This window comes from Excalfactoria chinensis, chromosome 4 (genome assembly GCF_039878825.1).
Source record: "Excalfactoria chinensis isolate bCotChi1 chromosome 4, bCotChi1.hap2, whole genome shotgun sequence".
In the NCBI taxonomy this organism is placed as follows: domain Eukaryota; kingdom Metazoa; phylum Chordata; class Aves; order Galliformes; family Phasianidae; genus Excalfactoria; species Excalfactoria chinensis.
This window is the reverse complement of record NC_092828.1, coordinates 53704342-53723647: the sequence shown is the minus strand read 5'-3', so window position 1 is coordinate 53723647 and position 19306 is coordinate 53704342. Positions and strand designations below refer to the sequence as shown.

Genomic DNA, 19306 nt, shown 5'->3' with positions numbered 1-19306 from the left:
CTTGTCTTCATTAGGCATGTGAGGTATGGAAGGCCAAATGTATTTTACAGTGCTTTTAAACTTCAGAGTCCATGTTGATCCCTACATCAAGACTGAGTTAAAGCATCACATCTGGAAAGTCTGTTTGATTCCGTGTGTCTGTGAGGCTGCATGTAGACTTTTGTGCTTGAGGACATGCACCTGCCTTTATCCTATGATTTACAGATCGGGTTTTGGAAGAACTTGACAGTTATACATTTTCAGTGAAGTCTGGTTCTTTGCTTCTGTAGAAGTGTAGTTAAATTGGGCATCACTGAACCTATCTGAATGGCTTTGCTTGCATATTAGTCTAGACCTGCTGTTTGCATGTCGATATGAGACAAGTCCGGTGATGGAAGTGTTTTTTCTGTTTTTTTCTTTAGAACTAATTGGAGCCCTGGCAGGGCAGCACATAGTGCATGTGGCCTGTGGAGAGTCCCACAGTGTGGCACTCAGTGACCAGGGCCAGGTCTTCTCCTGGGGCGCAGGCAGTGATGGACAGCTGGGCCTCACCACTATTGAAGATGCAGTGACAGTACCAAGGTAAATATTTAAGTGGTTTGAGTTTCCTTACAGCACCCACTTGGAAGCGTTGAATCAGGGATTTTTCACTTGCCAGCCTGCAGTTGGTGGGAATATTGCTTGTGCTCAAAGGGCTTTTAATTGGGCACTTGCCACGTACCAGTACAAGCCTGATGCTCCTCCTTTTCCCTCTCAGCACACCTTGAGTACTAGACAAGTTCTGAAGAAGTACAGTTAGAACAGCCCTTTGATCTTCATTGCTTGAGGCACAGAGAAGAAAGTTAGAGCAAGTTCGGCTTCCTCAATGAAAAATATAACAGTGTTTTCTGCAGGACAGGAGGTACATGAGGGAGAACCCCAAAATAGAAGTGCTGTATGGTATGTTTGTATTGCATTCTATGTCTGAGGTAGGAGCCACTTTTCAAGAATGGGCAAAAAAAATATCAACTGGTGAACTGGTGCCTTGACTCTGGAATTATTGCATAAATTGTATCTTTTGCTTATCAGCAATGCTGCTAAACAAGTCCATTGCAATTCTGAGTAGTGAAAGTTGCTCAGAAACATTGGGGAAGTGCTCAGTTTTCTTCACTGACTTGCATCTTACCTGTCTCAGAGCTGTAACAGTGTAAAGAAGGATATATAGATGGTGCTGGGGCCAGTGACAGACACCAAGACTCCTCCATCCAAAGCACTTCACAGATTATAGGCCTCAGCTCACTACCATAATAAAGATAACTGGTCTTTTTGTAGTTAATGATGCTGTATCATGCTGCATTAATAACAGATGTGTTCTTTCTCTTATTCCGTCTGCAACTATATATTCAATGCAGAGCTAGAAGAGGAGGTCTGGGACACATGTCTATGTTGGCTGTCATTCATGGGACAGTATATAAAGGAAAAGAGTTCCAGTTGTGAAAGAATACTCGTTTGTTTGATCTGAAGGACTCTGTGAGAAGAAAGCTTGTTATTTGCTGGCAGATCTGATAGAAAAAAGAGAGACAGGCTCAGATGCCAGTGCAATAGTGCCATTTTAAAAATAACATTTTTGTGAGCTAACTTGAACCTTGATGTGCTGTTCTCTGTGCAAAGCAGTGAAGAAGTTGTGGTTCTGTAGCTCTTAAAAACTTTTGTGCCCCTGGCATAAATGGCATGAAGAATGTCAGTGCCTGAAAAAGGATATTGAGAGGTGCTGAGAGACCAGATTTTTTTCACCATTTTCAGATGTCTAGAGTCTTCTTTATAGCAGTAAAGATAGTTGCAGTTGGTAGTCTGATGTCTAAAGTTCTTCATAGATTTGCATCTGAGATCAGTATTACCTCCAAGATTCCGTTCCTCTTCTCAAAACCACAGGTTATATGTGTGCCTAGGACAAATACAGAAATGGAAATGATGATTTCACCTAATGTGATACCGTATTTGTAGATGATTATTCTAAAATAATGTCATCTTCTTTAGGCTGATAAAGAAACTGAACCAACAGACAATACTGCAGATTTCCTGTGGAAACTGGCATTGCCTGGCTTTGGCAGCAGGTACTGTAGTGTTCATTATTTATTACTAAGATTTCTGCTCTTGTTTTGCTCCATGTCCAAGATGGCATATTTCCAAGGACATCCCTACCTCAACTGTTTTCAGGACAAATGGGAGAGTGAAGTAGATCAGGTACAACATATATTGTAGGACAGTGTTGCCAGTACTGTCAAGAAGGGAAACATTACACACAGGCCACCCACTGCCTCACTGCCGAATGCTGGCGAGAACACTTAACAGCTTTCCATCTTGATGTACATGGGTCACTCGAAAAATAATGCCTTCTACATATTTTCAAGGAAACTACAACAGATACAAAGAGCACAGTAACTATTTCTGATAGAGCAAAGTTTCAGTCACAGAACGCTGTTTTTCAGCATAGCCACCACCATTAGCTATGTATTTCCAACAGCAATAAACAAAAGCCTGCATGCCATGCTTGTAAGAATCTGCACCAGTGGAGTTGACTCACTGTTGCTGTGGACACTGCTGAAATGCACCACTCACCGCCTCACTGCGCTCACATCTGCTGTTTGGTCTCCATAACCGTTCAGCATGTGCTGATGAATGTCAGTGGGTACAATTCTCTTCTGCACAGAGGCATTCATTTCCTCACCTTTGCTTCATCCTCACTTCCATGTCAGGCATCATTTTGTCAGAGTGCTCCTCTGCTGCCGTCTGTTGTGCAGCAACAAAATGTAAGGGAATATTGGCAGGAAGGTTCAGCCTCTCCTTCTGTACCACCAACATCTGCCTATGATGTTGTGGGCCAACATTATAAAAAACAGGAGGCATTACTTTCAGAGCAGCACTTGTAGATGAACCTAAGGAGTTAATTCTCTCATGTCAAAATTATTCTTGGCTGTTCCCTTTCTGAACGCAACAGAAAGCAGACCTTTCTTCATTACACTGCTTAAGTTACAGCAGTCTGATGTATTTTGCACTTGGTAATGCATCTGTGTATTTAACTTGTGGCTTCAGACTGGGCTTATATTTTAGCAAAGAATGTCTTGCTTGCTTTTTCCATCATGAGGTTTGGGTGGGAGAGAAGCCCCAAGCGCTAGTATTTGTTCAGTTTGACAAAGTTGCTTTTCTGTTGACCTGTTTTATTCACTATCTGTGGGAGATGGAGAGATCAACTCAGCCTCGTCTAATGTCAACTCGCTGATAATGAGGCTCTGGAAAAGAGACAGAAGGTCTGAATAGACAGGGGTGTTTTGCACGTAGGCATAAGATAAGCTCTCTGCTTGTTAGGGAACTTGCTTGCTTTCTAGTCAATGGATTATTAGTGAAAATATACTGAATGCGTGTATTAGAATATAAAAGGCTTGCTTAGCATGGATACACAAGGTGATGCAGATACACATAATGATTATGATCATCACAGCAATAAAGAAATCTTCCTGGCATGAGAACTATCTTCTTTCTTTCTTTGTTTCAGATGGCCAGTTCTTCACATGGGGGCAGAACAGCTATGGTCAGTTGGGCCTGGGGAAAGAGTGTCCTTCCCAAGCAAGTCCACAGCGTGTCAAGTCTCTTGATGGGATCCCTTTGGCCCAGGTTGCTGCAGGTGGAGCCCACAGTTTTGCCCTCTCTCTCTCAGGAGCTGTGTTTGGCTGGGGGAAGAACAGCTCAGGACAGCTGGGACTCAGTGATGAACGAGGTATTAAAATTGTGCTCCTAGGTGAAAGAAGGTTGTGGATTTTTGGCTGTGTGCCACTTTTATTTCTGCATTGGCAGTCTGTTTTTGCTGAGCAGATGTGTAGACCTCCTTTGGAGGGAGAGGGCAGAGGAATGGTCTCTGGTGGACTTTACAGGATTTTCGTTCTTAGGAAACACATTTTTCCCCTGTGTTTGTTAGTGAGAATGAAGGAATGCAAATTCAAGAAAAAAAAAAAAGAGAAAAAAAGTATTTGAAATGTGAATGTTGAGAGGCAGACACCTAAGGAAGTGCTTTGATTCTTTTCTTCTTCCCTCAAAAACACTGTTTCTGTACTTCATTTGAAGTTGGTGTAAAAAAGGGTCTCCAAGTGGAGCAGGAGACTCAACCCATCCCCTGATTTGCCAGCATATTTTTGACTGGTGAGCGTCTGCATGCTGCAAAATGATGGCAACACAAATGGTCACATTCTTGTAAAATATTGTATTGTTTATTGGTTGCACATTCTTTCAGACACCCAGGGCCAGTGGTAGATTGGCTTTTTTGGTATGGTCAAGTTCAGTGAAACCTAGTCATCAACAGACTTGAAGACTGATTCATAAAGGCCTCAGGAGTGGATATGACACAACAACTAGTCTGAAAAGCCCGAATTCCCCCAACTTGTTGTTAATATATTTGTTTCTATTTGTAAAAGTAAATGAAAGATTTTCTTTGGAGTTTCATGTCAGCCTCTTCATCTTTTTCTGCGTAGTTTCTGAGTAGCTTTAGATATCTAAGCAAGTTACTGTCTGTAGATAGACATGATACACAGCATTCATGGATAATTTATTTTGCATGAGTGAGTACAAGAGGTGTATATATTTACAAATGTTAGATTGTGTAGGAGCTTATAAACACTGTGTGTTGCAAGAGAAAAGCATTACCTCATTTTGTCCATGTATAATGAAATGATGCAATTTGACAACCCAACCTACCTACTGAAACTTATATTTAAAGCAATTACACAAAAACTGCCTGTAGTTTAGCACAGGACGCTCAAATGCATTTAACGTCATTTCACCTTGTTTTGCACTTCTATGAATATAAGACATAGTTGTAAGACTTGTAACATATTTTGCAGCCTCTCAAAAATGCTCCAGGTCTGTTTTCTCGTGCTGTGTGTCAGTATTGACTTAGTATATGACCAACTTTGTTCTTTCCATGTAAGCTGGCAGATAGATGCTTCTGATCTCAACACAGCACTGTTAGAAATGCTGTAGTTTATATACGAGGAGGTTTACTTTGACATGGGGCTATCTTAAAAACATAAGGGGCATCTGCTTGTGGAACTGTGTTGGCCAGAGATGATACTCTGCTAAAGCTCAGTAAGTAATACTGTCATAAATACTTGGCATTTGTGGTGAGTGAGTCATGGTAAGACGGAATGCTACTCAGTGAACACGAACAGCAAAAATTGTGAGCATGAGTGTTCTGCAGCACTGTTACTTCAACAATTATGCTGTAGAGATAAATGTAATTCCAGTCAGAATAAAAATGAGAGTGCTGAAGTATAGAACAATGTAAATGAAAAAAAAATCTGCTCTCATTTCTAAATCCATGAAAATATGACTATTTTCCTTTCACTGCACAGAAAAAAAGCACCTGTCAAATCCCTGAGTCCTAAAAAATGATCAGTTTCCATAGGAAGGAGCTTTGTACTTTGTTGGTACAAAGGAAGCAGCTGTTCCCTTTATTGTCAGAATGTTTTGGGGTGCCCACTGCTCCTTCAAATGCAAATTATTTTTCTTTTTTACATTGCAAAACATATAACTTTGCTTAGTGCATTCATCCTTGGGAGAGCCCTGGTGATGAATGTCATAGTGAAGGAGGAAAGCATCATTTAACTGATGGCAAAGATTAGCCTTTGCAAGTATGAGGATCTTCTTAAGGGGTGACAAGGGAAGAAAGACTAGGCATTTACATGCACCTTGGGATTTATCTGTCCTGTGCTCTGCACTCATGTCTAGCATGTCAGGATTGTTTTGTCTGAGAAAAAGGATTAAAAATGGTGTTGGAAACAAATATTAGCCATCATCAGCAGAGAGCTGAAATGGAGCATGAGGCTGAGCGTGCGTGTAACTCAGCTACCGTAGTCATTTGTGCCACATTGCAAGTGCAGGAGGAGTTTATATGAGATATTCAGGATTTGTGTCCTCACTTTGTCCCACTTTTCTTGAACCAGGGCAAATCTGTTAAAAATGGAAGGGGAAAGCAACAGTGGACTAATTAAGGATCTGCTTTTTTTTCCCCGTGTTTGTTAAAACTTCCACTGTGACCCGAGTTGTGGAATATGTCTAAAAATCAGACTGACGGTGGTTTTCTCAGGCACTTAGGACTGTATTTATGAAACAGGTCCCTTATTTTGTTCTACACAGACCGAGAATCCCCTTGCCATGTGAAGCTATTGCGGTCTCAGAAGGTTGTTTACATCAGCTGTGGAGAGGAGCACACAGCAGTTCTAACAAAGGTAAAGAAGTTCCCAAAGCTGGGAGCCCTTGCTGCTGTCTTGCCTGAGGGTTTCTCATTATTTTCCTAGGAAGTGGTGGAAAAGAACAAATCGACATTCCTTATTTTATGTGATGCCTGTAAAAGAGACTAAGTGCAAACTAATGTTATAATTTATTCTGAGATTCATTTCCGATGTGAACCAGCGCTACTTTTAAAATGAAGATGTTAGCAGTCCATGACAATGGTTTGCTCCGTGACAATGGTGTGAACCTCAGGTGAATCACTTAAAGAAATGAGCTTTGTGCAAAAAAAAATTAACAAACAAATATCCATTGGGGTGAACATAATGTTGTATTTGAAGATGGGAGTTACCGTGTCTCAGAATAAAGGGCAAGTCAGACAGAATGCGCTATTAAACAGAGTTACTAGTCACTCGCAGCATTTACAGGAGGTTTTCAATTCCAAACCTACTGCTGTTTCCAGGTAGTATGTAGTTCAGTAGACAGAGGATAGGTCTAGCATTTGGAAGATCATTGTTCAGTTCTTGCCTCACCCCAGCCACTTCTAGGTGTGTTGCTTCCTGGGTTGGTGCTTTAATGTTCTCTGTTGTAGGCTGAACTGAAAGAACTGATTTTGAGGTTCCTGTAAGAAAGCCACTGTGCAAGACCAGAGTGTGATTCTCATTCAAGGAAAACGGCCACAATCTTTGAATGGCAGCTGACAGAGGTGGATGTATAGTATAGTGGAAATGGGTGCTGTTGAACCATGTTTAAACCTACTGAGATTCAGGCTCATCTGGTGATGGTGGGGGGAAGCTTGTCTTCTGTAGGCATACCTAGAGATAATTTTGACACTGATGAATGGCAAGGTAGCTATTTGGAAGCTGCATTAGCAGAACACAAGTTTATTTCCTGAATCCTTTGTAATCCCCAGCAATGTCTGCTTAAGCTTGAGCTCGTAGTAAAACTGGAGTCAAGGAGATACTGCTGGGATATGGGTCCTAAATGGAGAATATGCTGTTTGATTTGCTAACAGAGTGGAGGGGTGTTCACGTTCGGTGCAGGTTCCTGCGGGCAACTGGGACACGATTCCATGAATGATGAAGTGAACCCCCGAAGAGTTCTTGAGCTGATGGGCAGTGAAGTATCCCAGATTGCTTGTGGCAGGTGAGTACTGTGTGCGGTCAAAAATTTTCCTTAATGTTGACACTGAGTCTTGTAAATAGAAGGAACAGTCTTGGTTTTGCATCACCTGTGTCAAAATTAAGTGAATGTAAGTTTTTCTTGCCTCTCTAATAGAGATTGGTTTTTAACTGACACTGTTGCCTGTGCCCCAGGCAAATGACACCTTTCCGTTTTAATGGTCAAGACAGACTTTAGGGCTGCAGCTCCTTTTGGTCACAAGATTCCAGCCTCTATTAGGAGGAGAGGAGTTAGTAGCACAGGTGTTGTGTTGTTGCCTTTTATATGTGCAGGCTTAGCAAACGACTAAGCTAATTCAGTCTGTTATCCTGATATGAGCCATGTTCTAGTGTGGGCTGCTCTTTGTCACTTCCACCTGAAGAGCTGCATCCTATAAAGTGGTGCCATCAAGTGGCAAAAGCTGAGCATTGGTGCTTTGTGCCAGCTTCTGGCCTGGGGGGAAGTCAGAATAAATTTTAGTTGTTTTTTGTTTTTCCTTTTAAACACGGCCCAAACTTTGTACCCATCTCTGTTACAGACATCACACTTTAGCCTTTGTGCCTTCTTCAGGAATGATCTATGCATTTGGCTGTGGAACAAGAGGCCAGCTGGGAACTGGGCACACTTGCAACGTTAAGTGTCCCTCCCCTGTGAAGGGTCACTGGGCAGCTCACAATGGGCAACTCTCAGGGAAACCTGGTAGGTACTGTGAATAATTTGAAGTAGCAAATGGGCATAGGTCACTTCATCTCACCCATGTTGATCTAAAACCACCTTGACATAGAATCATACTGTAAGTTCTTGAAATAGCTAAAGAAACTCATTCCTGTGGCCCAAATTCACTGTGGAATTACTGTGTGACCTCTTGCTCTCTGTTAATCTGTGTGATCTCTCTCATCATGGCAGAGAGCAACATTTGGCAATATTGAGCCTTCATTATATCGTTTTAATGCTGATTTCTGAGGGCTTTGGTTTTTCACCTAAATAGAAATCTTATCTTGTTTTATTGCTGATTTCTGAGGGCTTTGGTTTCTCACCTAAATAGCAACCTCATTGCTATTTAGAAATCACAAATTTTCCCTACTGCCAGGTGCTATGTCTGTCTCAAACAAGGTGATCAGGTGTTTCAGTTCCTTCTCTTTTCAGCCTTGCCCTCAAGGAGCCATGTGTTCCTTGTAGTGTGAAGCGTGAGACAGTGGCAGTGCAAATGTGGGGGGGGGGGGAGGGGGAAGGCAAAGAAGGATTAATCAGCCTCTAATGCAACTGCATTTCTGTCCTCAACAGATGCCTGTAAATATCACATTGTTAAACATATCTTCTCTGGAGGTGACCAAACGTTTGTGCTTTGCTCCAAATATGAGGTAAACCAAATTTAGTATCTTCTCATATTTTCTCAAACCTGTTTTCCTGCCCCAACCCTCAGATCACACCTTTGTGGTTTTATTATTTTTATTTTTTTTTTAAACTCATCTCCTGAAAATGAGGCGGTGTTTTGGAGTCTGTTCTACCTTACAAACCTTATCAAGGACAACACTTATTTACAACATTAAGGGCATTTACAACTTTTTTAGTTGCCTTCCTTTTGAATCATGTCAAAGAGTGATTGGGAAGACACTGATATCAGTTTGCTTATCAGGGAGGGGAGCTACTTCCTTGGCACATGGGAAGCAATGGACAGCTTTACTCCTGAGACAGTGGGGTTTACGTGATGAGAGTGTAAGGAAGTGGAATACCCACTGGGATATTGTCAGATCAGCTGGATGGTGGGCAGTTTTTCTGTATCTGTCATCTAATTTTTTTTCAGTAAGCACTTGACATACACATTTGAGGGATGGATGAAGCTGTAGAATATATGTACTAAGCCTTTGTTTATGTGCAGCGTTATTTGAAAGGGCTTTGGTACATTTAAGGAAATTATATTTTCTTTTGTTTTTTTCTTTTCCTCTTTTTTAAAACATATTTGGTGATGATCTTGTTTTTTTTTTCCATTCCTTTCTGTGCCTTTCCTTTTGGACTTAATAATGCTACAGCTTCCTAATCAAACCTGTTCAGAGACCACACCCAGAAAGCTATCAGTTGTAAATAAAGAACAGAATTTTTTAATGAGAAGGAATTGTTGTACAAGCCTTGTCTTTGCTGAAATCTGTATCTTCTCACAGAATTCCTTGCCTGCTGATGATTTCCGGACCATAAATGAAACACGTTACACCTGTTTAATAAATGATGAAACTATAGATGTCTGGAGGCAAAAGCTTTTAGAAAAGAACAGTTCTAATTCTGTCAAGTAGGTATTGTGGCACTGGACAAGCCTTTTGTTGGAAGTTTTATTTAAATAATTTTGTTGGCTTCCGTGCCATGTTTTCACTTGAAATTCAGCAGCCCTTTCAAGTGTGTGGTTCTTGGTCATATCCAACGGGAGAACAAGTGCCAGTCACAAGGATACCAGGTTAGAGCTTCCTAGAAAAAGCAGAGGAATTTAAGGCTGCCTCAGAATATTGCAAATAGTGGGTGGGAAAATGATTATGAAGTTGTTCTTCATTATGTTCTTAGAGTTCATGTAAAACAGCAAGAAGACTGTTTAAACTTCTTCCCCACCTGCTGTGAGAAATGGAGAGTAGGTGGAAAGGACTAACATCCCTCTTTTAAGGAGGAATGTTACATGATACTGAGTGAGCCCCTTAACCTCTGTGCCTTTGAATAATGGGGTGATCTTGGCATTGTTTCCCATAGAATGAAGGGAAGGTATCTGAAGAGATTTGCTTGGACATTTGTTTATACCTTCTATCCCTGTTTTCTTTTGTCTTCCTGCTGCAAACAGTAATGTTGTTCAGATACTGTCCTCAGCCGCCTGCTGGAATGGAAGCTTCTTGGAGAAGAAGTAAGTGAAAAACAGAGTCAAGAACTGTAGCTTTCCCTTGAGGCAGACTGGAATCTCTTTTTGTCACTCGCCTGTTGCAGTGGGCTTTAATTGTTCTGATCAAACAGGAGATTGGGCAAAGAGTGTCTACGAAAGAGGTAGGTGGTCAGAGCTGGGTCTGAGAAAGTGCATGGTGAGTGTACTGTAAGTGGCGCAGATTCTTTGGAGCTGTCATGCTTATTATTTTTCTTTATGAAATTAATATGAACTTTAAAAGACAGGGATCGTAAGGTGACGTTAAAGGAAATTATTAATGCCAGGTATTGGTGTATTGGTGAAGGCGAATGACTGTGGAACTGTTCCTCAGCACAGGCTGCTCTCAAAAAATACAGTCAGGCCAGCATGGAAGCTCTTTCCTTTTAGGGGACATCAGTTGTGGGAAGTTTTGTGCTTTACAAAAGCAGGAATTTCAGATGAGTATAACTAACAATAGGTGGTGACAGGGATGTAATATGCATAGCTGAGTCAAAGGCTGTGGGTTGGGAAGGGCTGTGTTGGCTGTGTCTGTTAACGTTGGGGAGGTAACAGCATGAGATGAGGTGGAGGAGGAATTTTTATGGTGATGTGATGAGTAAATGACCTGTAACTAGGTGAAGATGACTTAGTTACTCTAAATAATCTTTTGAGTAATCTTTTCCAAGAGCAGCTTGAAAAAGAAAACAAGCCACTCATCATTCTTGCATTTTTCCAGCTGGTACAATGGCTTCTTCTGTCATGTTGCAAGAAGGCAACATGCGACTGTGGCAGGAGAGTGGTGTCGTGTTGGCTTTAAACAGTGAGGTATCCAAGTATTTGAGTCACTGCAGATAGTGTCAGAGCTCCTTTGAATGTGGAAAAGAGTAGCATGTGTAATTTATTCACCTTAGTGCAGTTCTCTTTCCACCTCAGTTATGCCTTGGCTAGTGCAGGTTTTACTTGCACAGGTCTGTGACCAAATGAATGATAAATTTGATACCCTGCTGCATGCCTTCATTACCCTAATAGGCCTGTTTGCAGTACAGCACTATAGTACATGGGGCTGAGTAGAGAAGCAGCATTTCTGTGTCTGTGTGACTGGGCGTGCTGCAGTACTACTACTGAAGCTGCCTGTACAGCAGTGTGACTCTGCAGAGCTATTTCCAGCCTGGTGCTCACGTTGTTATGGAGATAACTACTCCAACAGGCTATGATTAACTTCTGATTGCAGCTGCACCAGCAACCTGACAAATGCACCCTGTGTTTAATAGGTGCTGTTTCCTTCAGAGTGTGCTGATGAAACACATTCCTAGGGATAAATAGTGTCATACTTGGGAATTCGGTGAGGTCAGTGGAATTGTAGAAGTTATCTTTTAATTTTTACTGGCGTCTGTGAAATTATATCAAAGAGTTTGATAAACTTTATCTGCAAGAATCCTAAATCTAAGCAAGGCCCCAAGGAGTTCTAGAGGGGGAATTGTGCATCTTGTCCTTAGGGGAAAGATTTGAAACTCTGCTTTGCTTTTAGTCTGATTAATTCCTTGGGGGTCAGTCCTCTGTCACTTGCTCTGAGACAAAGCCAACACAAAGGTAATGTTTTCTCTGCCTTGAACTTATGTCTGTGATCTTTTTTTTTTTAATAGAATTGATGAACATTTTAAGACCAGTCCCAAGATCCCAGGGATTGATTTGAACTCCACCAGGGTGCTGTTTGAGAAGCTGATGAACTCGCAACATTCAGTTCTCCTAGACCAGGTATTATACTTCACAGGTTTTTGGGTACTCCTAGGGGGAATTAGAAGCTTTGTCCCTCTGTAACACACAAGAGACAGAACATTTTCTGGGGAGCATTTGTATTTGAAATCTGCAGTCTGGATCCATCATTTGATCAGTGAATGCATCTCCTCTGACCTGGATTGATTTTGCTGTTCTCCAAATCTGCCTCAAAAACTTTGTTCACCTGAGTAATAAACTTACGCTTGTTAGCTGAGCTAGTAAGTCACACCAAATATTATGCTGTGATTTTGCTGCTAAAATCTGTCTCAATTGCTCTTTTAATACTGCTATTTCCTCAGGAGGAAATTGAGAAAGGCCTCACTATAAGGGTTCTGGCCTGAAACGGAAATTCTACTGAGTGCCAAATATTAGTAGGGGTGAAAAGCTTGAAGTAACTTAAGAAACTTAAAGTAACATTTTGGAACTGAGTATGTAAAATGTCTCTTCAGTTCATCCAATGTGCTGTACTCCTCACAGCTCTTTAGAATTTCTTAACTTCATTTCTGCTATTTATTCACTGGTCATATCTAATGATTGTTTTCAACCTCCCTGACTCCCCTTCAGCAGAAATGACTCAGTGTGTTGAGTAGCCCTGTTGACTATGCAGTCCTTGTTTCAGGCACAGTGGGACCTTTGTACACTGACCTGTGATATGTTGAATCTCTGTGTATTATAGGCATCAGAAAGACACTGGTAGGAAGGTGGTGTGTGATATTTTGCCAGACTTGAACTGCAGCAGGTGAAATTTTACATGTTACCTGTCTGCTTCAGACAGAATTATTTCTGGAGAGCTTTATCTATAGGGTTTAGTGTCTGTTTTGCTATGCATTTAGGCACATAAACCACTATTTCGGAAGTGTTTCCAGACTGATAAATTGACTGGGCTTCCAAAGAAAGGATGTGACCTTGAGCAAGAGGAGTTAACAAACCTAGACGCCCCTGGAAAAACCCACACATTTATGCATTTTGAATAAATGAGTTTAGTCGTGTCCCGTGGAGTGCTTAAGGGATCGGAGGCAAAAGCTAAGTCTCCTTATGCTCTTTGTGTGCTGTTTACAAATCATTATTGTTGGAGAACCTCCATCACCCAGGATAAGTTGCCTCATATTGTCTTTTTTCCCTCTAGATACTGAAGAGCTTTGAAAGCTTTTTGATTCCTCAGTTGTCCAGCTCACCACCAGATGTTGAGGCAATGAGGATCTATCTGATTCTCCCTGAATTCCCACCCTTCCAAGATTCAAAGTATTATATCACATTAACGCTTCCTCTGGCAATGGCTATTCTGCGCTTGGACACCAACCCTAGCAAAGTTCTTGGTAAGAGACTACCATTTAAGATGCATGTTACACTCACCACCCAGTGGGGACACCAAGTACTGTCTTCTGACTTTTCAGTCACATTTCTATGTTGATTTAATTTTGGTGATTTTGTTAACTGTGGCTGCAATGATAATGATAGATTAAGTGATATTACTCTCTTAAATTTAATCAGATGTTGTCCATATTCAAATATATTTTCTGTGTAAGGTTAATGAATGAAAATACTGCTAACATGAAGTTAATTTAGCTTGCATAAAGTGAAGAAAAAACTATTGTTTGGTCTGTGGCCAACCAAAACACAACAGCTCATCTCCTGCATCTGAATCTTATTTCTGCTAATATTACTTCATAATCAACACAATGCTGAGAAGATAAACTGCTCAAAATTGCTGTTGGTGTTTGCACAGACATTAGCTCTTTGCTATTTTATTCTGTTTCTTAAGATTATCTTATAGTAATGCTCATATATATAAAGTGCCATGTAATATATTCAGGCCTCAAGAAGCATTGCTCTGGTGAATATTTTTGAGGTGTAGTGGTTTTTTATTGTATTTATTTATTTTATTCAAAGAGGTTTTGAAAGCAGGTTGTCTCCTCCACTTAGACTTCCTTGTTCACTGTAATTGTTAGCATAAAGAAGTGTAAAAGATTCTGTGGCACACATTTGTTGTGCTGACACTTCAGAGGATAAGCCAGTGCTTGTTTCTAACAGTAGATGTCATGTACTTTGCAGGTGGATTGGTTCCAGCAGAGAAGCCAATAGTCAGAGTCTCTTTGGTGGAGAGTTAAGGGTTACTCCCCTGAGCAAGAAGTAATTCAGCTTATTAAAATAGAGGGATGTTTAGTGCAGCTGTGCCAAGAGACACCATCTGACACTTGCTAGAAAAGTAGGTGGTACTGATGGAGAACTGACCAGAGAACTACTTTCTTATCACTGTAAAGAAACAATGACTTGTCTGCAAGATCACAGAATCTTGAACATAAGATACTTGAAGTAGCTGGATGACATTGAGTTCAAGCTCATGCATACAACATGGCTTGGGGCTGGGTGGTGGGTAATACGGTTGTTTGATAATGGAAGGGCAGAAATTAGAAAGCTGTTCAGCTTCCGGTGTCTGCCCCATCCTCTGCTCACTTTCCTATTACAACAGGCAGGAAGGAACTAGGGAAGTTTTTTTGAAACTGTTTTCTAGGTGTATCCCTCTATTTTCAGCTTTAGCTCCCCTGTTTTCACTTTTGTTTAAGGGAGTGCTCTGAGGCATCCAATTCCAGATTTATTTTGATGCTCCTCTTCTTTCCAGATAATTGGTGGTCTCAAGTGTGCCCAAGATATTTCCTCAGGCTGGTGGATCTCTATAAAGGTGCAGTGGTTTACCTCCTCAGTGGAAGAAAAACGTTGCTGATCCCAGTCTTGTTCAGTAGCTACATTACAGCTGCTCTCAGGCTTCTGGAGAAACTCCATAAAGTAAGCCTGTGTGTGTGTGTTGGCTCAAGATGATTCAGTCTTGTCTGCTCTTTGTCAGTTGGGGAACAGCTCTGGCATGTTAGCTGTCTCATTGTCCATTGAAGCTCCACAACGGTGAGGATATTACTGGTTATTCTGAATTCAGTGTACCTGAAGGTTGCTTAGTTGTGACTCAAACACTAGGAAAAATTCACTGTAAAGAATGCTGCAGCCGAGCCACAAGACCACGTGCACTTCTGTGATTCAAATGCCCTGCTACACTTCTGTCCCCAACGTATTTGTGCTCTTTTGTCTGGATGAGGAGAAAGAAGACCTAAAATAAAAAGTTTTTCAATTTTCTAGAGCCTTTTTGTTGCAACCTGCTGTATTTGATTTTATAAAAGCAAATCTGCCTGTTCTAAGAAAAATGCTGAATGCATCCATATTTTAAAAACTGTTTGTTTTCTTCCCTAGGTAAATCAGAAAGTTAAACATATAGAATATGATAAGTTTTATATCCCTGAGATTTCCAGCTTGGTGGACATTCAGGAGGATTACCTCATGTGGTTCTTACATCAGGCTGGCATGGTAAGAGCTTTCACATGTGTGCTGTCCACATCTGTGTCTCTGATGAAATAGGTCTATGTTTTTAACATCCTCTTATTAGAGAGCATATTGTATTCAGTGAAGGAGCATCTCTGTATTAAGTCTCAGATTTGGACAGTTGGTGACTTGATGAAGAGCTATCGCTAACAATACAATACTTAACTAATTTTTGTAACAGTTTCTGTGATTACCATTTCAGTTCCTTCACAAACAGGTTAATTCAGTCACTGAATCCTTTTAGTGTAATCTATACCTTGTGAGTGAAATAAAGTATTCTAAAATTACAATTTTTACCCTTTGCTTCTGTTGTTTAAGCAATATTGTGAATAAATACAGATAATGATCTCAAAGTATTGCTTTGTAAGAGTGGGCAGTGTAACATTCTGGATAGGGGACTGAACCAATACTCGAAAGATCTGAGTTTTATTCCAGGTCCGTAACCTCTTTTATTCCTTACGTTACCATGTGTAAGAAAGGAGATAATGCAACTGAGGGCTGGAAAATGCTGTACAGGAGCCCAGTAAGATTATTTAATTGTAACAAGGAAAGAAATCTCTAATGTGAGAAAACAAACAAACAAAACAATCCATCCAGGGATGCTGCAAGAGTAAAATAGGACTGCATTGCTTTGTTTGTCTTTACCTTCTAAATGTTGCCAGTGCTTTGTTTCCCCTTTCTCACCTTCCAGCCTATAAATAGTGCTGCAGTGTGCTTACTTTTATTGAGCAGAACAATAAAATAGTAACTTAGTTTGATGTGTAGTTAAAAACCCATCTATGGCTAATTTGAAGAGTCATTTGCGTTGCAGGACTGGTCATATATTGCTGTGTTGTGGCTTTACGTTCTCTTCTGTTTCATGTGTTCTCTGACTTGAGGGTTACTTTTTTGTTTGTTTTTTTTTTATTCTTCATAAGTTAAGTTTCACCTCTATCAGACTAATGGGCTTCTATGCCAGTTAGTCCTCATAGTAATGTTCGGTATGAGAGTTTTGAATTACAAGTGTGTTTTTCCTTGAGAAGGAAATTCCCATGCTTTTCTTCAAGAGGAAAAGATTAGCTTGTGCATCCTAGAGGAGAAAAATTCGCTTTGGGCCACCTTTAAACTAGTCCACCCCAAGAAGTGCACAACACGTTCTATAGAGAAAAAGATTTTCATTTCTCTCTCCTTTTTTTTTGTCTCCTTCACAGAAAGTAAGACCATCTATCATGCAGGTAAGAAAACTTTTGATGACTCTTACTTGAAAAAGTGTTTATAGAAGCTGTAAGTGGGCACAGATCTGTCTGTCTGTCTTGCAGGATGCTGTGACTCTCTGTTCTTATCCTTTCATCTTTGATGCTCAGGCTAAGACCAAGATGTTACAGACAGATGCAGAACTACAGATGCAGGTAATCATTCTGTCTTCCAGTTTTTCTGCCCTATTACTTTTTTCTTGTCTTTTGCATTGGTGCCTGCAAGGAAAGAAGTTCACAGGAGTTACTTTGTACTTCATTTTATTGTTTCCATGTTAGAGGAGAGCAGAGTAGTTGGTGAAGCTGTTTGCCCATGGCAGACACATTGCTTAGTTTTTTTGAACTTCAAGAAGTTTGGTAACATCAGAATCGCCAGATGTGCAGATGGTGGGAGTGTAAACTGTGTAGAGAAGGAAGTCTTATGTATTTATGAGAGTCCAAGCATATGAATTAAGCTGAGGTCTCTGTTAGAGGAGCGGGAAGGCTGGTGGGACAGAGAGGCTTTCAGGTTAAGTGGGCACCTTTTTGCAGCTTCTGTGTGGCAGAGGAGTGGTGGTTGTCAGAACTTGAGAGCTAAAATCTGACTTCTGGTTCTATTTGTAAGCTTGGCCAGCAATCACTCAGCAGCAGGAGTCAGCTTCTGAGGCTCTTATTTTGCCACTTTCTTCTGTGTATTTCCAATTCCCCAAACTGCCAGCTGCACACTGCTGTTAGGAGTGTGTCTGCTGTGTCTTGGCAGAACGGTAGGCTTGCAACAGTTGTGTTGTCCTGTGAGACAGAATCTTTATGAAGACAACCACTTAGAGGTCAAAAAGCAGTACTTCTGTTAGTGCTGGAATGGAAGTTTCGTTTCCAGTGGATTTCTGTCTTGAGGTCATTTGAGTTTTTAACTGAATTTACTGTATGAATTTGTTGCTTATAACAAAGAACAAGAATGAATTCTCTATGGGTGGTCAAAACCTTTGACTGGACTTTGTGTCTTAATTGAAACCAGAAAATCTATATAAATGAGGGCTTTCGATTGTATGCAGTGAATTCCTTGGTGTATTTTCACCTGGTGTGTTAGTAACACAATTTTCCTTTGTGGACTGTATGATACCATATCAAGGCCATGTTCAACCTATTTTAGAAGCTTGAGGAAATTCCTTTTCTTCCATCTGCCTGTTGCTAACGTCAAATAGTGTCCAGGAATTTAATATCTCTGCTTAATATCTGTTTCTTAAGTTTGTGCATTGATGATCTCAAAAGGTGTGGGTGTGGAAGATGAAGGTTCAAGCAGGCACGCATACACACGGGCCTGTATAGTGCTCACACAATCCTCATACCCTGAGGAAAACAAACTGAAAGGAAGAAAGGAACATCAGACATATATCTGTTTTCCTTCCAGCTGTTTCTCATGCCTTTCTTGTTTACAGGTGGCAATAAATGGTGCAAATTTGCAAAATGTCTTTATGCTTCTCACCCTGGAGCCTCTGCTGGCCAGAAGCCCTTTCCTGGTCCTTCATGTTCGCAGGAGTAATTTAGTCGGTGATGCTTTAAGAGAGCTGAGTATCCATTCAGACATTGATTTGAAAAAGCCTCTTAAGGTAAGTTTTCCTTAAACCTTCTCATGAAGCTTGACACTCCCATAGCCTTGCTGTCCTTTGCATTACCGCTTCAGAATTGTGCTACCAAGATGGGGATACAGCTCTTCAGCGGGGGAGGTGAATCTTTCTCCTCTCTGACTCTGGGAGTCTTTTGGCAGTATTTAGTTCACAGGAAGCCAGTTAGAGGGTTTGCTCTCTTTTTCTGGTGACTCTTCTGGGTAAGGGGCAGGAGGGAAGTAATGTCTGTGATGTGTTGTCTGTTTTGCCGTTCTGTGGGAGCAGGGCACTTGTAATAAAGTGTCTTTTATCTCTGAGCAGTTGCTGTGAGGTTCAGTAGCTGCTGACATGCCGCTTCTGTTGCTGAGGAGGCAGGTGATCGTGACTTGATTGCTATCCAACAGGAGAAACATAAGAAGTTAAAGCTTATCTAAATATCATATTTACCACTCTGTGCTCCCTGTCCTTCCCTGCAAGCAGAGTGCTTGAAATTGGCTCAAGAACTGTAGCAGGTTGGGGCATGTCAGGCAAGTTGTTTTGCATGGCTTTCAGTCAGAAAGGTGTCTGATTCGTTCTGACTCAGCTCTGCGTCCTTGTTACTGACCTTCTTTTTCTGCAGGTCATCTTTGATGGTGAGGAAGCTGTTGATGCTGGAGGGGTGACAAAGGAATTTTTCCTCCTGTTGCTAAAAGAGCTCCTCAACCCCATCTACGGCATGTTCACTTACTACCCAGAGTCAAACCTGCTGTGGTTTTCAGACACGGTGAGCCCTTGCCCCCTGTGCACACAGGTTGAAATAATGCACTGCTTTAAATGATAATGAAGCTAGTGGCAAATGATGGGAAAGAAATGATTTTCCTCCTATTTTCCACCCATGGTATAATGTGAGCTTTATTTTCAGTCCATGTAAATTAGTATAGGTCCACTAACTCTAATTATGCCTGTTAAGAAATTGGCTCTTTATTCATACCCACAATAAAGCTTGTATTAAGTATCAGATGACAGTTAATAGAATTCTCAAATAGCATGAATGTGATGATCATGTGCTGTTTTACACAACCAGAGGTTTAGGTCATACT

The 19306-nt window shown here is 40.9% G+C and overlaps 1 protein-coding gene across 2 annotated transcripts in view; it reads left to right on the top strand.

The window, feature by feature from the left end:
- HERC3 (HECT and RLD domain containing E3 ubiquitin protein ligase 3) overlaps window positions 1–19306 on the top strand; it is a 40582-nt gene that overhangs the window by 11430 nt on the left and 9846 nt on the right. The window contains exons 3-19 of one of the 2 annotated variants that reach the window (XM_072334061.1): window positions 402–561; window positions 1996–2072; window positions 3512–3733; window positions 6145–6236; window positions 7253–7383; window positions 7937–8097; window positions 8683–8759; window positions 9558–9682; window positions 10217–10276; window positions 11914–12025; window positions 13173–13362; window positions 14667–14830; window positions 15284–15397; window positions 16603–16626; window positions 16711–16800; window positions 18060–18230; window positions 18847–18990. In XM_072334061.1, coding sequence (XP_072190162.1) covers window positions 402–561; window positions 1996–2072; window positions 3512–3733; window positions 6145–6236; window positions 7253–7383; window positions 7937–8097; window positions 8683–8759; window positions 9558–9682; window positions 10217–10276; window positions 11914–12025; window positions 13173–13362; window positions 14667–14830; window positions 15284–15397; window positions 16603–16626; window positions 16711–16800; window positions 18060–18230; window positions 18847–18990 — 2114 coding nt within the window. Of the gene's footprint in view, window positions 1–401; window positions 562–1995; window positions 2073–3511; window positions 3734–6144; window positions 6237–7252; window positions 7384–7936; window positions 8098–8682; window positions 8760–9557; window positions 9683–10216; window positions 10277–11913; window positions 12026–13172; window positions 13363–14666; window positions 14831–15283; window positions 15398–16602; window positions 16627–16710; window positions 16801–18059; window positions 18231–18846; window positions 18991–19306 lie in introns of those variants that run through there. The other variant, XR_011903334.1, reaches the window with a different exon arrangement.